We start from the raw sequence: 18,497 nt of genomic DNA on the forward strand, positions 1-18,497 counted from the left end.
TTGGTGCATTTAAATCAGAAAGCCGATATTCCCAGACAGCCTGATCTGGTAGCACCAGTTATATTGACAAATAAGTGTTAACATATTTTGAGGTCAACTAAAATCGCTCCCTTCTAATATATATATACATATATATATATATATATATATATATATATATATATGTTTTTTTTTCTCATTTCTGCCAGATGGTGCATGGCAGAGAAATACTTTTCCTACACAAGACATTATTATCTCATTTGTCACAATATGTTTAAGTCTCACCGTATGCTCTGTTCCATTAGAGTTGTCTCTTGAGATTAATAAATATTTAAAAAAAAAATAAGTATGGTGCCCCACGATGACACAACTGTAGATTATATGATTTTCCTTGAAAGGTGATGGAACCCTGGAACTGAACATATGGTTCTTTCTGTTTCTACTTAAAAGGCCAAGATATTTTGTACATGTTTTATCTATCTATCTATCTATCTATCTATCTATCTATCTATCTATCTATACTAGGGATTGAATGATGATCAACAAATGTTTCACAATCCTATATTTTTATTGTCATCAAAATCGGTGAAATCACCCTGTTCAATCAAATCGATTGATTGTCTACTCTAGTTGGGGACCCATCGTGGTGCACCGCTAGGAAGCTTCATATACCTCCATGCTGTGACTTAGTCCAGAATATTTTTTAGCCAACATTGCACTGTAGAAAATCTACTGTTGATTTTATAAAATTAAAGTATTAAATGCAAAAGTTAAGTATCTGGCTAAATTGTGGTCTAAACATGAAGATTCATTTTGAAAGAGTCCCTGTCATATCAAAGAACCTACTGTTGATTTCATATGCCTGATTTTTCTGCTTGTGCAGTAATAATGGCTTGCATTTAAGTTTAAAATGAAAAAAGTCAACTTGTGATGTTAGCCTGTACAAAGTGTTAACTTTGGTCAAAATCGCCTGTTCCTTCTTTTATAAGATGTTTTTGATTATCGATTCTTGATATTTATTGAATGCATTCTGATACAAAACCTATTTAAGAACACTGCCCGATACATAAAGTATATGTGTGTGAAATATCATAAAAATCGGCCTTTTTGGAGTCCATAGAGAATAAATCCCCGCCACACACGCATATACAAAGTTCCTTATATATATATATATATATACTAGCAAGGTGATCCGATGTTGTCTGGGATTGAATGATGATCAACGAATGTTTCACACTCCCATATTTTTATTGTCATCGAAATCGGTGAAATTACTCTAGTTGGAGACCCATCTTGGTACATTGGGAGGAAGCTTCACATGCCTCCCTGCATTGATTTAGTCCACGATACATTGTAGTCTATATTGCACTGTAGAGAACCTACTGTTGATTTTATAAAATTATTTTTCTATATAATGGCTTGAATTAAAGTTTAAAATGCAAAAACAAGTATCATACTTGATTGTGCTTTGTGCTCTAAACAGAAACATTCATTTTGAACGTGCCCTTGTTATATCAAAGAATATACTGTTGATTTTTTACTGGGCCTTACTGGTTGTGCAGTGATAATGGCTTGAATTTAAGTTTAAAATGAAAATATCAAGTGCCATGGTGAAATTGTGCTTTAAACAGAAACATTCATTTTGAACGCACCTCTGTCATATCAAAGAACCTACCGTTGAAGTTATATGTCGGATCATTCGGCTTGTGTGGTAATAAAATTTCTCAGATATACTTGTGATTTTAGGCTGTGTAAGGTGTTAACTTTGGTCAAAATCGTCTGTTGCTTCTTTCATCAAATTATTGTGATTATCGATACTTATTGAAGACATTCTGATACAAAACCCATCTAAGAATACTGCCAGGCACAGAATATCTCTGTCTAAAATTTCATAAAAATCGGCCTAGTCGTCTTGGAGTCCATAGGGAACGAACTCACAGATACACACACAAAGTTTCTTTTATATAATAGTAGAGATCTTATAAAGGAAAATGCATAGCGATATAACAGATGAGATAATAAAAAAAAAAACCCAATTTACATCGAATCCCTCTCCACATCCATTGAGAACTTTCTGGGTTTTTTTTTTTTCAGATGAAGCCATGAAGGAAATATCTAGTACTGACATACAAATATCGGAATGAAACAAATCCGTAAATGTGCCGAAGATTTTGTGTTGAAAAAAAAAATATAATTGGTAAGATGAAAACAATCTTGGACTTTAGAATCTAACAAAATTCTGATTAAAGAAGATCAGTGTACAGAAAGAAAAGAATACATGCAAAAATATACTTTTTTTTACTAACCTATATATATATATATATATATATATATATATATATATATATATATATATATATATATAATTTGAGGTTGTTATTTTCCAGAGGTAAGGTAACCAATGAAGTATAACGAGGTTAATACAAGAGTTCTCAATACCGAAATAGAGCAGGGTATACTTTTGATTTGTTTTTACATAAGCAGTAGTGTGTTGCTACATAGTCATGAGCATGTTTCAGCCAGTTAGTTTTAATAACTAGAGACTTCAGGCGATACAGCTTATATGTTTGCATTCATATAAGCTGTATCGCATATATATATATATATATATATATATATATATATATATATATATATATATACTTAAAATCTATGGGTGTTTTAAATGTAAAAAATCATAAAAGTTAGTAATTAGGAAGAAAACCATATGGAAAGATGCCCATCGAAAAAAAAATCCGTATTATATAGTTTCTAGAATTTTATTTTATTTAAAATAATTTTTGGCAAAACATTCAGACAAAACTTGGTTAAATTATGCCAAAAAAAAAACTGAATCAAATCTCATAGAAAAATTGTTCTGATGGACAATTTTCTTTTCATAAAAGATTTGCGAACAGCCAAATTTGTTTCAGATCAATTTGGTACCTTAGGTTTCAAGTAGGAGATGGACACAGGAGAAAAGATTTTTTTTTTTTTTTTTTTTTTTTTTTTAGTTTTAATTATAAATTGCTCTTCTGTTTTCGTCAGCCAGCTTTTGATCCGTGGGGTTGCTTGTTATGGAATTCAGTTGCTTTCTGCAGGACATTCGTTGTTTAAAATTTTTTATTTTTTATTTTCGTGTGGCACTTTTCCTGATTACCAAATACACATATATACGACTAAAACTTAAAAGAGTTTATGTTGCAGAGGGCTGAGAGGGGTGAAAGTGCCAATCAACCATACAACTAACAAGGTAGACACAAAGGCAAAAAGATAACGGCAATAACAAAAGAAGAATGACAGACACTGATATTCGTTTAAAGACGATGGATATCGTTTTTTTTTTTTTTTTTTTTTTACATTTTCACCCCAAACAAGGCACATTGCCACTTTGATGTAGGGGGCTACTATCAGGGACATAAGCTACAGGGGTTCTATGTGGGGAGTTGGGCAGCAAGATGTCGGTTCACGTTACACTTGAACTTCTGCATGTCAGTACAGCTGGGGAAGCAGGAACCTGAAGGGAATTCCAAAGTCTAGCGGTTCTGGGGAAGAAACTACTGGAGTAGATGGCTCTCTTACATCTAGGGATCTCAACTATGAAGGGGTGGGATTTTGCTGCTTGTCGGGTTTGTCGGGGGGATTTATGTCGAGGGGTGTTTATTTACCAAGAATCAAAGTGGTAAATTATTGGCAATGGAGATCATGTATTCAGAATCAGCTGGAGTGAGATGTGATCAATCACTGGAAACCGGTAGCTGGACGTCAGTGGACACCGGAACAGGTATCTGGACATCAGTGGGCACCAGAACAGATAGCTGGACGTCAGTGGACATCAGAACAGGTAGCTGGACGTCAGTGGACAACGGAACAGTAGCTAGACATTAGTGAACACTGGAACAGATAGCTGGATGTAAGTGGACACCAGAACAAATAGCCAGATGTCAATGGGCTCTGGGAGCCGCAGGAGGTTGGAGGCTGCAGAAGATGCTGGAGTTTGCTGGAGCTGCTAGAGTGAGCTGGAGCCATACCTGAAGTAAACCGTAGTTTGCTGGTTGTAGAGGGGAGTCTCAGAAGGTAGTCAGTAGTAATAGAAAGTGAAGTTTGCATACAGATAGTTTGTGTTAGTTAGCTCTGACAAGGGCTGTTTAAATCGCAATAAGAGTTCTGTTTGAACTGCTGCTCAGACCCTTTGGCTGTCAGGCTCAGACAACTTGAGCATCAAAATCTTCATTTTGGGAGGCTTCATGCTCTCTAGCTGGCTTTAAAAAATTTTTGCCAAGAAAGTTCCTTTTCATCATTTTTTCTGCTAACCGTTTTTTTTTTTTTTTTTTTTTTTTACAAGGGTGCCACCACTTATCAAGGCCCAGAGGCCACTCGAGGATAAGGGTTTTTCTTTTGCCCGTGTTTAAGAATCACACTAGGGTTACCACTTGTTGAAGAGGGCTGACAGGTGTGAAGGTACCAATCGATCATACAATTACAAGGCAGACACAAAGACAAAGAGATAACGACAATAGCAAAAGAAGAATGACAGACACTTCATTTAAAGATGATGGATATCGTATTTTATTTACCGAGAATGAAAATGGTAAATTGTAAATAATGGAAATCGTATATTCAGAATCAGTCCGAGTGAGATAGGGTTAGTCGCTAGGAGCATTTGCTATGTTTTGTTTTTATCCATTGATTATTATTATTGATTAAAACTGATCTCTATTTTTTAATAAAAATAATTTTTTTTGCTGATAAAAACAGGTTTAAACATACACAGCTAGCTGCAACAACTACCAACAACTCACACTCTTAATCTGTGTCTAAAACTGAATAGAAATTCCAGAAGCAGAGTTTCTTCTCTAGAACTGTCCATCTGTGGAATGCAATATCATGGGTCTGCTTCCCGGTTGACTATAATATTGTCATCTTCAAATCCAATGCGAATAAATTCCTATTGAGCCATCCTATTAGATAATCTAGCCCTACCCAAGTTTCACTCTGACTGGTTCTGTCTAACCATCTACCCAACCCTTAATCCTTATCCTAGAGTGGCCTCGGGGCTTTGATAAAAGTGTGATCTCATGTGGAGGTAAAAAAAAGAAACATGATGATGATGGTGATGATGATGATGATGATGTAAACTATTTCATTTGTTTTGTTTATTTTCTAACGTCTCTTTCAGGATACAGTACTGGATCTTTTGAAAACGGCCATGATCAAACGAGCTGCCGACAGTAAAGGTTTCCTTATTGATGGTTACCCGAGAGAACTAGAGCAAGGAAAACGGTTTGAAAATGAGGTAAATACTTCTGCCTTCATTGAAATACTAATATTTATCGCTTTCCTACAACGGGATGATGTGATGCAAGGGTTAGGAAGTGGGATGAATAGCTGGTGCTATAAAGGAAGAGCACTCTGGTTAGCAAAAAATGCTTGGCTAGCTCTGGTAGGAGCATTCACTAGTAGGAGCGCCTCAGGCAATTAACAATAAACTAACTGCTTCTTAAAGGAAGAAGGTAAAGGCTGGAAAGGTGGACCTCCTAGAATTGCACTGTGCCAAAGACATACCTTGGTAAACAGGGAGCGAGTCATCTCAACAATGATCTAGACTTTTTACATTCTTGGTGGCGCATAACTCATGTGGATAAACGCTTGTTTATTGAGGTATATATTGGGTGCCCTTTCTGCTTTCTTTCTGGGAATATCACAATGTAGGCCACATTACTTAAACTTGCTGAGTAAATGTGTGTGTGTGTGTGTGTGTGTGTGTGTGTGTGTGTGTGTGTGTGTGTGTGTGTGTGTGTGTGTGTGCAGATACCATATTAATCTGAAAAGGTTGATAGAAAAAAAAGCATGAAAAAATGCACAAATAAAGAGCAAAATTATCTTCCCTGTTGCAGAGGGTAATCCACACACACACACACACACACACACACACACACACACACACACACACACACACACACACACACAAAAAAAAAAAATGGCGCCCATAGAATCATTAATAAAATTCACAATCTTTTCTGTGATCGAACCATATTCGGTACAAATAAACCTTAGGGTATGCCTCACATCATGAACATCCGACAGTCTGTGTTTTATTACGATTTAATAATAAACAGGGACACTTTGATGAACATCTCGTCAGTAAAAGGTGTGATCCCAAATCGGTTTCACGCTCACCAAATCTTATCCCCCCATCCCCAACGATTTTTATTCATGAATTCATCTTAAAGATAATGTCCATCAAAACTATGGCTAGATTATTCTTGAGCTGAAGAAGGCCATAACAATCAAAATGAGAATAGTGTCAAGACAGGAGTGTGTAAAAGTTATTGGCAATTTTATACATCATATCCAATAGTGTTTATCATTGAATGGTATTAAAACAAAGACTGGTTGATATTCATAAACGAAACTTGGTGGACAGGTCAGGCATACGTTGAAATTTATTTGTATCAGATATGGTTGGATTATAAAAACGAGTGTGAATTTTATTAACGATTCCATGTGTAGCATTTATAAAGTGTACGTGGGTCATTCTGTGAAAATAAAAACATACATACATCATAGGAAATTTTGAGAATTCTGGAATGTACCTCACTTTTTTTTATTACCTCTAATAAGGCATATTTTCACTGAAGCGTACGGAATTACTGTGATATGGGGCCATATTTATAATGGTAAGGGGAGGTAACCTAGTTTGGAATTTGGTCAGCAATATGTTTGATCACAGTACATTTAAATTTCTTTGTGTTGGTACAGTCGGGGGAACAGGGATCAAGGAGGGAATTCCAAATGCAAGTGGCCTGAGGAAAGGAGCTATTATTCTGGCATTTGAGAACATCTACTATGAATGGGTGAGATTTTGCTTCTAGGCAGGTGGATCAGTGTTATTTTCGCTATGAAAAATGAATTAAACCAGTCCCGGTATTTCAAGTACAGAAATGATTAAGAGTTAAACTAACTTTGTGCTACACTTGACCTTGAAGGGAGAGGGACGTAATTATTTTTGTGAATAAAACAAAGCAGCCTTCCTCATCCTTTCAAACGGAAAATTTTTCATTGAGAACCATGTGTTTATTAAACCGACGAGAGATGTTCGTTTTATCTTCTTTTACACCTCAAAGTTCTCTGCGATGGAGAAAACTGACAATTGACTTAAGAAAATATTTCTGATGAGCGATGGGGAGGTGGCTAGGAGGCGAGGTGGGTGTAAAATAAGAAAGAATAAAAAAAAAAAAACGGCAGTGGGTGTAATAGATATAATGGCATAAGGTGTTCAACAAATTACTGAAAACCCCTCCATGCAGAAAGAAACGAGAGAAAACCTGACCTAATTGGCAGGGGTGGTTATTGGCTGTCAGCCAACAGCCATGGAAGCAAGCAAGCGACGAGTGAGGGTGAGCTGTTTGTCAGGCTCTCAAAGATCCTGGAAGAAGCCATCGCCTTAGATAGTTATTTCAGTCTTTTTTTTCGAGATAATCAACTCAATGTCATTTGAGAAGAGCTTGTGTACTTTTTTTTTCCGTTCAGGTATCACGCACCGCACAACCTCTATTTATATCAAGTTAGGTATGTGTATATGTTTATAATCGATAGGCACATCCCTTTTATCTGTAGGATTCACTTCTAAACTAATTAACCGATCATCATGAAACAGAGTTACAAGGCATAAGGAATTCAAAATATGGGCTATATTTCATTTCAAGGGGAATAAGAGAAGCTAGAAGTCTATTGTGAAAATACAGATGTATTCAATTTTTGTAAAATATAAACAATAGTTATTAGATATTAATTAATAAATATTCCTCAAATTTAAATTTTTTTTTGGGGGGGGGGCTATTTTAAAGGGTTTTTAGGAGTATAATATAGATATACCCTCCTATTTTGAAATTCAAATATTTCAGATTTGCATTAAATTTGATTTATAGTCATTCGACACTAATTAAAAAGATTCCTTGAATTTCAATTTCTTCTTAAGACTCTTAAAGCTTAAATTTTAAACATTTTCGAGAATCGTAATTATATGATGAATTTTGATCAAATTAAAATAAGGATTCTAGACATAAGGTTTAGCATCATCATATCTTGATATCAATCTGACTAAAGAGACATAAATATCTTTGGTGGATTAATTTTATCCATCCTGGGACGAGTATTCTTCTTGTTTCTAAATAATATACATCTACATGCACACAACTACCTACACTATTCTCTTACATAATTCTGTAAGGACAAATATATATTATGACTAGAGTAACTTGGTGTATTCGTGTTGTGGGGACGTTTCTTGAACAGCTGTTACATCCTGGTACGGTACATTAGCTCACCAGGTTTTAAACACGATAAAATGATAGGCACATCCTCTTTAGATCAATAGGTTGATAATGTCTCTTACATCTGCTTGTCAGATCTTCTCTTTGAGTTCTTGACATCATTAGTGGCAGGGGTTTCATTGTAATTAATTCTCTCCTGAGAATGAATGATCTAGACTTGGATCTTTGGTGCTGGAGTTGTAATTTGTATACAATAAGGAACAACACATATTTTTTTATAAAAATAGAAATTTATTTTAATATGGAATCAACATTTTAACAACTTGAAATATTGAGCTGGCACAACCCATCTGCTGCCGATAAAGATCAGATTCCAACTTTTTATGGTCACCACAAACGGCATCCAAATTCCAACTTTTTCCAACTGACTCAAACAGAGTCCAAGTTCCAACTGAATTACAAATTTTCTTTCATGGTGACAAAAAACTAGAGAGAAGGAACAAGAGAAGAAAGAAAGAGAAAGAGGGACATGCGGACATATTTTGCTATTAAATATCAACAGATTGTTTTGAAATTTTACCTTTAAGAAGCCGATGTTAATCAACATTGATCTGACCTTTTGTCTTCATATTTTGTCAACAATCAGCTCCAAATAAATCTACTCTGGTTGACAGCACACTCTGAAGTGGCCATGTTTTTATAAAAAAATTTTCAACCTACTTGTCTCTTCAAAAGGACAAAAAGGTCAGGTATAGGGCTTTTAAATGTGGGAAGCTCTAGTCCCCCCCCCCGCAAAGATGACTCTTTATCATTGTGCCACAATATGTGTTCTGTCAGAAGTGAAATATCTTGGTAGAGGAAATTATGGTTTTCACTTAGTGTAATGCAATATGTTTTTGCAAAAAGATTTGAGTTCTCTTAGCTGCAAGTATCAAAAATTTGTAATCAAATAAAAAAATTAATTGAAGCGATATAATTTCCTCTATTTCCATTGGGTTTTATTAGGTCAGATATAAAGACATCTGACATTAATGGTCATGGTTGGAAGTGATCTGGCGTCCAGGTTTTGAATCTCAGGATTGATATGTTTGTTATGCTAACTCGACTGATTAATTTTGAATATATATATATACATATATATATATATATATACACACACTTACACACACGAGCAGTTTTCATTCCGAATGCCACATAAATTTTTTTTTTTTTTTTTTTTTTGGTTCTTGTAATCAAAAAAAAAATCATATTTTTAATTCAAGCAGACATCAAAATTTTCATTATATTGTGTCTTACACACGTTTCTTTGGATAGCAAAAAATGTTTTCCTCTTATCGCTAAACAACTCAGCAGAGACAAAATAGATACTTCTCAAAGACAGTTACAAAGTTTAAGATATGGAATGTAAAAAGGAAAAAGAATTTAGAGAATAATAGGGAGTTATTTAAAATCTGTAAAAAACGTTTTTTTAACATTTACTTACGGTAATATTCAAAGAAACTCATACTCCTAAAAAACAGACTTCAAAAACAATGTGGGTTAATATCTTATGCCGACATATTGGTTTATATATTTATATATGTGTGTATGTGTGATCTCCTATAGAGGAAGCACTTTTGTAAAGAAAATAATGATTTCCATTGAACATAATGCAATAATACTCTTCTGATGAAAGAATTGAGCCCTTTCGGTTACCAGAAACATAAATTTGTAAAAAAGAAAAAAATTAAAAAAAAAAAAAAAAATCTCATCTAAGCAATATAATTTCGTTGTGAGTTCATTAGTTGAAATGGTAAAACATCTTATGCCACTGGTTGCAGTTGGACATATCAGGCATTTTTGTAGGTAACATTTTTGTAGCTAACATTTTTGTAGGTAACAGTGTGCTTCTTCTAGTGTGCTGGCCTTTAAAAAACTTGTCTGACCTTGTAAAGAGGGAAATACCAACTACGAGTTGGAATTTACCTGCTTACTTTGCTTCAGCAAAATGTGGGATAGTACTGGAAGGGGGGGGGTGTTTCTTAAAGAGGACACTCTGATTGAATGCAAAAATAACGGTACTTATGCAGAACCAGGACCCGACGATCATCAGAATTTTCCAGACAGTTTACATAAAACAATAGCATAATTTTTATTTAAGACAAAATAGTCAATGTTCTGTCTCCATATATCTTCAACTCCTTTCCTATCTTATGTGACTTACGACCTGCTGAAGAGAGTTTTAACATTTCTTTAGCGCTTTCCTGGACAAGAGCAGAAGTTAATTGACCTGAGCATTCAGCATTATTTATTTCTATATGATTGTGCTTAAAGTCTGTATACCATCATTTAACCGTTGTTTCTGACAGAGCAGAATCATGTATTTTATTTGTAACTTTAAAATTATTGAAATTTTTTTTTTTTTTTTTTGAAAATAAAAAAAATTGGAAATATGCAGTTCATACTGGGAGCAGAAGTACACAGAGGTTCTCATTGATTACAGGACATTCTAGTGTCATTCTAGTGTCAATTTTATTTGTGCGTATTCACTGTCCACTCATTGTCTTCATCTAAATTTATTGCTTGATTTCGACATTGCCAATCATGTAGCCTAGGTCGGTGCTGTAATAAATGATTTCACTTTGAAACAAAATCACAACTAAAACAAGTATCGTCGATGTGTATATAAAAGGTATCTAGGTTCATAGGAGACAATACAGTGCAGAGATGTAACAGATGGATGCAAATTGAAGCAACTTAAGATATAATTGTGAAAAAAGCTATGCAATTTCACATTTATTGATTCCAATACATGCATGTGCATATGTACAATTATATATATATATATATATATATATATATATATATATATATATATATATATATTACAAAATTTTGTTGAAATTTAAAGACTTACATTTTTCCTTTTATATAACTCTTGTTTATTTCAACTTGGATCTGACCTTAAACTATATCCAGTGGTGAGGCCCCAGCTTGTGGGCTTTGGGGAGTGTGGAGCCACCCTTTAATTACCATTGCTCCCAGGTCCACTCTGACCCGGAGTGGTAGTATCTGTTAGGGTCCCAACTATGGGTTAAATAGAAACCGACGTGAAAACAACAAATATATTCTATTAAAAAAAATTTTCTTCAAAATCTTTGGATTCGGCATTAAATAACCCGAAAAGGGTTGATATGCCGTAAAACAAAAACAACCAAACTCAACTTGGATCTCTTCATTACAGCCGTTTCGTTAATGGGATGACAATTTTATGTATTATGTTTTCATAAAAAATTTCGTTCTCATCAACTCGTTAGATGTGATTTCCATTTCCATCCGATGTTACCAACAAAAAGTTAATTTTGTACATGATAAACCTGGTGCCGTTCGTTTGAATAAAAGAAATTCCATCCCCACATTGTTACAGGTCGGCCATCTTGGGTACCATGCAAACCAATATATATATATATATATATATATATATATATATATATATTTGGTTTGCACTTATCTTAGGTTGAGCATATTGGGAAGTGATATACAAATTACCATTAGCGTATGAAGCGATGCTCTTTGTGTAAACAAATTGAGCTTAGGTATTTGGACAATGTCAAAACATTGTTAATTCACTGCCTACATAGCAGCAGCCATATAGTGCAATGGTTAGAAGCTCCAACTGTCGTTTGGGCGATCGCGTTTCACTCCTGGCTTGAGGTACTTGCTTGTCTAGCTGTACTGATAAGTTGTGAAACAGCACTGTATGTGGATGTGTGGCATCCGTCAGTCGAAACGACTATGGATCAGCGCCGTATTAAGATGTTGCCTGTTTGCATCCTTTTGTGTGACTGTAGAGACCAATTCTTGATTTGCATAGTCTGCCACAGCCTTGACATACGAAGGTTGTTATGCAATTTGCCGCTTCGTCCGGCTGTTCCGCCTGTACACTCGCTCTTCTCCTAGCTCTCTTTGCAGCATTTTCAACATGGAGGGTCCTCTCGCTGATGATAATCCCCTGGCGTATCATTTTCCTCCAGGCAGTTCTGTCAGCTGCAGAGGCTTCCCATGTATTCCTGTCCACCGAGAGAGCCTTCATGTCACGCTTGCAGACATCCCTGTAGCGAAGATGGGGTCGCCCCCTCTTTCTTGAGCCTGAGGCAAGCTCGCCATAGAGAAGGTCTTTAGGGATGCGCCCATCATCCATCCTGCGCACATGGCCCAGCCAGCGAAGACGTCGCTCACGCAGTAGGGAGTAAATGGATGGAATGCCCGCTCTCTGCAGAACATCAGTATTACTCACTCTGTCCTGCCATGTGATACCAAGTATCTTACATATACACCTCATATGGAAGACCTGGAGTTTCCTCTCTTGTGTTGAGTATGTAGTCCAGGATTCACTCCCATACAGTAGAACACTGAGGATGCATGCTCTGTAGACGGTCATCTTGGTGGAGGTGGTAAGGTGCCTGTTTTCCCAGACTCTTTTAGTTAGTTTAGAGAGGGTTGTAGATGCCTTTCCAATCCTTTTGTTTAGCTCCTCGTCCAATGAGAGGGTGTCTGAAGTAGTGGAGCCTAGATATTGAAACTGACGTACGACCTCTAGTGGTGTGCCTTGGATTGTGATGCTGGGTGGGGAGGCGGTTGCTTGTCCCATGACTTGAGTTTTCTTCTGGCTGATGGTGAGACCGAACAGGCTGCAAGCATTAGCAAACCTGTCCATCAGTCTTTGAAGACCATCTTCCTGATGCGATGCTATAGCTGCATCATCGGCAAACAGCATGTCTCTTATCCGAACTGTCCTGGTCTTTGTCCTGGAGCGGAGTCTGGTGATGTTGAAGAGACCACCATCTGACCTGGAGTGCAAGCAGATACCATCCGTTGTGTTCTTGAAAGCATGCTTCAGGAGTAGGGAGAAGAAGATGCCGAAGAGTGTTGGGGCCAACACACAACCCTGTTTGACACCACTCCTCACCCCGAACTCAGCTGACATGCCACCGTTAAATTGCACAGTGCTCCTCATGCCATCATGAAAGGATCTTATGATGCTGAGGAGTTTTGGTGGGCATCCGATCAGTGGGAGAATTTTGAATAGTCCATCTCTGCTCACGAGATCGAATGCCTTGGTCAGGTCTATGAAGGCAACATACAGAGGCTGGTTTTGCTCTCTGCACTTCTCTTGCAGTTGGCGTAGGGAGAAGATCATATCGATTGTTGATCTCTCTGAACGAAAACCGCATTGAGATTCTGGGTAGATTCGGTCGGCAAGAACGTTTAGTCGCAGTAATACTATATGTGCGAATAGTTTGCCGACGAAACTCAACAGTGAGATACCGCGGTAGTTGTTGCAGTCACCGCGGTCCCCTTTGTGTTTGTAGAGAGTGATGATATTTGCGTCTCTCATGCCCTGAGGCACTGAGCCTTCTCTCCAACACTGTATCAGGAGACTATGGAGGGGCTCAAGCAGGCTAGCCTTTCCACTTTTTAAGACCTCAGCTGGAATATAGTCCTTTCCTGAGGCTTTTCCTGATGGCAGTCTGTCTATTGCCCAGGATAGTTCTTCTATGGAAGGCTCCTCATCGAGCTCATGCATCAGTGGTAGACGATCAATGGCATCCAGGGCGGACTGATGTACCATGTTTTCCCTGGAGTAAAGCTCGGAGTAGTGTTCAACCCATCTGTCTAGCTGTTTAACTTTGTCTAGTATTGGTTCAGTGAAGCAGTTTTGTTAATTATGGGTCCTGTAGCTCTCCTGATCCCGTTATACATATTTTTTATATTTCCTGTATCAGCTGCATGTTGGATAGACTTGGAGAGCTCCATCCAGTAGTTGTTTGCAGCTTCTCTTACAGCCTTTTGAACTGCCCTTTTGGAAAGCCTCAGTGCAGCCAGCGATGTAGGAGATGGGTTGGTTTTGTATGAGAGCAAGGACAAACGCTTTGCCTCAATCAGAGGGTTGAGGGTAGCAGAGTTGGCATCATACCAGTCATTGCGTTTGCTACCTGTCCTCCTCCCAAAGACTTTGAGAGCTGTAGAGTGGATGGCATTTTTCAGTGTTTCGCACTGTTCAGATGCAGTCCGGGTGTTATCTCCTTTGAAGGTGGAGGTTAACATCTCGTTGAATTTCGCATTGCGATCTGTGTATGTGGTCTTGCTAACATCAATACGGGCAACACCCTCCTGTTTAGTGTGGTAGAAATCTTTGGGTTGAAGTTTGACTCTACTGCATATTAGGGAATGATCTGTATCACAATCAGCACTGTGGTAGGCTCTAGACATCAGAAAATGTTTGAGGTACCTTCGTCTAGTAATGATTAGATCGAGCTGGTGCCAACGCCCTGATCTGGGATGTCTCCAGAACACTCTGTGATGCGGTCTGGCAGCAAAGAATGTGTTGGTAATGCAGAGGTCATGGTAGGCACAGAGTTCTAGAAGGCGCTGACCATTACCATTGCATTTGCCCACTCCAAAGTTACCAAGGCAGCTCGGCCATGCATCGTTGTCGCCACCCACACGTGCATTAAAGTCTCCAAGTATAATCAGGTCTTCATTTTGTGGAAATGCCTTGATGGTGCTATCCAGCTGTGTGTAGAAGTGCTCCTTGATGTCGTCAGGCGCTGCGAGTGTTGGGGCATACACACATAATAGATTAATTGTTCCATCTGTGGTGTTCAGTCGTAATGAGATTAGGCGCTCAGTAGCTGAATCAGAGAGTTGTACGTTCTGAAGCAGTGAGTTTCTGACTGCGAAACCAACACCGTGTTCCCGGATCTCCTCTTCCTGTTTTCCCTGCCAGAAGAAAGTATAGTCCGATTCCTTTAGGCATCCGGTGTCAGCTAAGCGTGTTTCTTGGAGTGCAGCGATGTCTACTTTGAGTCTCGATAGCTCGTTGTTGATGATGGCAGTTTTTCGAATATCGGAGATGTTGCGTATGTCGGTAGATAGGCCAGTCGTCATAGTACGAACATTCCAGCACCCTAGCCTGAGTGTTGGGTTCTTTGTGTTTCTTTTGGTTTTGTTTGGTGCAATGGTTACTGGCCACTTGTTGGAATCATCCTATACCCTACGCACCCAGTAGGGTAGGTGGCCAGTGGCGGGATAGCACCTTACTGACTGAGGGCTGCTCAGCTTTGTGGCGGGCGGTAGCTGTCCAATGAAATTAAATAACTTCTCCCACCGTTAGGACCGACCCCTGGCGCCCAGCTGTACGCCAATTGAGCTGTAGACTTATAACCGGTAACTGTCGCTCCCCTATTTAGTCCTATACAGATGCATAGCTGAAGTTTTCTCTCCAGGGCGCTGGCCAGGGCAGATCTGTGGAGAGACTGGGTTGCCCAATCGTCAGAATCCCCCTCTCGGTCTTGCTGGTGTTGCCCAGAGGAATGGAAGTACCAGTACGTCCAGCACCAGGTTGACTGCAGTAGCTACCAGAGCAAGGCTGAGTACAGCACTTGTCTGCCTGTGGGGCTACACTCCAGATTTTCTGTTAGGGTTTACCCCCTTAGCCTTTATCGAACCAACGAATAACCACAAGGCAGTGGTACTATTTACCCATAGCTGGGGGCCTGTTCATGGGCATCAGGGCTTGTCCATACAACGATGGGCCTGGCATGCCGCATGTCTGGGGGCAGACCACCTCCGAGTCTCCTGTAGTTCTGCTTGAGTCCGCAAGGTACTCAATTTACATGTGTCGCCGCAGGGAGGCACTACATGGAGCTTTCCTATGGAGAGGCTATGTACTGGCAGGGAAGACTTACGCACTCTGCTTCCTTTTTGCCTAGGCTAGCCAGCGGTAGGGACTGGAAGAGGAAGGTGACAAGCACACAGTACCCCACACTTGACGCATCAATAGGCCATTTGACACATATGTGGATGACTATATCAATAGGCCATTTGACACATATGTGGATGACTATATATATATATATATATATATATATATATATATATATATCGTCAGGTGGTCAGGTGGTATAACTGTGTTGCTTAAGTATTATTATACACGTCTGAAAGTCAAACATAAACCTGACAAAGGGAAGGATTTACTGAAATATTGCAACACGAATGTGCTGACCACCTGACACAAGTAAGAACATATTATGTATAACATATTATAAAAACAGGTGCATGTATTAACTCAATAAAGATGAAACTGCTTAGCTTGTTCCACCATTATATCTTAAGTTGCTTCAGTTCATGTCTATCCATTATACCTTTGCATTGTATTACCTCCTATATACCTAAATTTCTTTTATATACACATTAAACAATGCTTCAAGCAAACTACATAAACCTCTTTAGTATGGATGTCTTATTTTGAGAATTTAAGATAACATTTAGTTTCTCTAACGAACGAGAGACCTGTAATCAGAATAAAAAATAAAACAGCAGCCTATCATGCTGAGTTAAAAGGCCTAGCTGTCTTTCAGACTGACAGAAATAAAAAAATTTCCCTTTACCTGTTTTGCTCAAATATGTGTGTGTGTGTGTGTGTGTGTGTGTGTGTGTGTGTGTGTGTGTGTGTGTGTGTGTGTGTGTGACTCAGCCAGCCACGATGGTAACTGATTACCCCAGAGGAGGGGTCAAGGAGAGCTGAATTATGGTTGAAATTGCCCCAAAAGAAGGCCAGTCATATATAAGGTACTGCAGAGCAAAGAAAATCAGTTTGGAGCTCAAGTTTTGGTGTCTGTTTGAACTCGGAGAGAGACTGACCACCATCCCACACTACCACATGAAAGCACCCGTCTGATAAGCAAGTAATTGCCAGTAAAAAAATAGAAAAAAGAGCTCTGTTTAAATACTATTGTAACTACCAGAAAAAGAAAGTTGTAATCGATAATTTTATGCTTTTTATTCTAAATTCTCCTGTGAAAAACTGTACATAGTTATTTTTATTTTTCTGTTCTTGTAATTAATTAATTTCATACGAAAACTACAACCACAGTCAGCCTCGATTATTATCATTGATTGTAAGTGAACTTAAGAAAAAACAACCAAGTTGAATGATCCTTTCAGTGGAAGACAGAAGAGACAAAGGATCATATATATATATATATATATATATATATATATATATATATATATATATATATATATATATATATATATATATACTAGAGGTTTTAGCTCGTTAAAAATAAGTAAAAGTTATAGCTATTTATTTAGAATATGTTCTTTATACCAAATTAGTGATTGACTAGGATTAAATTTTGGCTCATTTTGCCGTAAATACTAATTGCTATTAATTTCTATTAATCCCTTACTGTATATTGAATGTATACCATAATACTTAGTTAGCTGCACCTACTCATAACAAAATTTCAACCAAATTAGCCAAGTAGCTTCTGAGAAAAAGTGAGACAAACTAATATATATATATATCGATTAATAAAGTTAGAGGAGGTTAGTTTCTTGCTTGTGTTAGTAAAATAAGAAATTGTGTATATTTTTGTATGTATTACAGTTGTATTTTGTGTCTGATGATCAGCCATTTTGAAATATCTTTTAACGAAATAATGTTTAAGTTTGTCCAAAGGGTTAAGAAATGATTGTAATACTGAAGAAATACATCTTATGATAAACCTGTTATAATATATTGCTGTCTTGGTTATTGTGAAATTATAATATATATGCTCGATTATTAATACTGATAATCATTGAGCTTAATTAACTGGGTTAATTGACATTGACTTTGGTTTAATTGGTATATGAACATTATGGAATTTCATAAGTAAATATTGGTTAAACATTGTATATATACAGTTGTGCGCAAAAGTATTCGACCCCTACCAAAATTGTCTTATTTCTTTGAATGGATACTTCAATAATCTTTAAAACCTTCTTTAACGACTAAGTTCGAATAAACTGTATAGTTTTCAACAAAAAATTATAAAAAGTAATTAGTGCATGATAATATAAATAAATTTATTTACAAAAATAAATATATGGATGTTGCAAAAGTATTCGACCCCTTTTCATTAATACTTGGTTGAAGCTCCTTTGACCTTGATTACTGCAAGTAAACGTTTCCTATAACATCTAACGAGACTTCTACATCTGTCCACTGGAATTTTAAGCCACTCTTCTTGACAGTAATGTTTTATTTCAATCAAATTAGATGGTTTTCTTTTATGTACCGCAATTTTTAAATCATGCCATAAGTGCTCAATCGGATTTAGGTCTAGAGACTGGGAAGGCCATTCTAGAACTTTCACCTTATTATTCTTTAACCATGCCTTAGTGCTCTTTGACGTGTGTTTAGGATCTTTGTCCTGTTGAAAGGTATACCTC

The 18,497-nt window shown here is 37.3% G+C and overlaps 1 protein-coding gene across 3 annotated transcripts in view; it reads left to right on the plus strand.

Moving 5' to 3' along the window:
* LOC145285982 (adenylate kinase isoenzyme 5-like) overlaps window positions 1–18,497 on the plus strand; it is a 138,933-nt gene that overhangs the window by 100,929 nt on the left and 19,507 nt on the right. For all 3 annotated transcript variants that reach the window (XR_013869087.1, XM_080134572.1, XM_080134571.1), the window contains one exon: window positions 5,138–5,254. Coding sequence is in view for 2 of the 3 variants with exons in the window: in XM_080134572.1 (XP_079990698.1) it covers window positions 5,138–5,254 (117 nt within the window). In the remaining variant the exon portion in view is untranslated. The remainder of the gene's footprint in view (window positions 1–5,137; window positions 5,255–18,497) is intronic.

Source organism: Euprymna scolopes, chromosome 10 (assembly GCF_053919585.1).
Source record: "Euprymna scolopes isolate OS-2025 chromosome 10, ASM5391958v1, whole genome shotgun sequence".
NCBI classification, from domain to species: Eukaryota; Metazoa; Mollusca; class Cephalopoda; order Sepiida; family Sepiolidae; genus Euprymna; species Euprymna scolopes.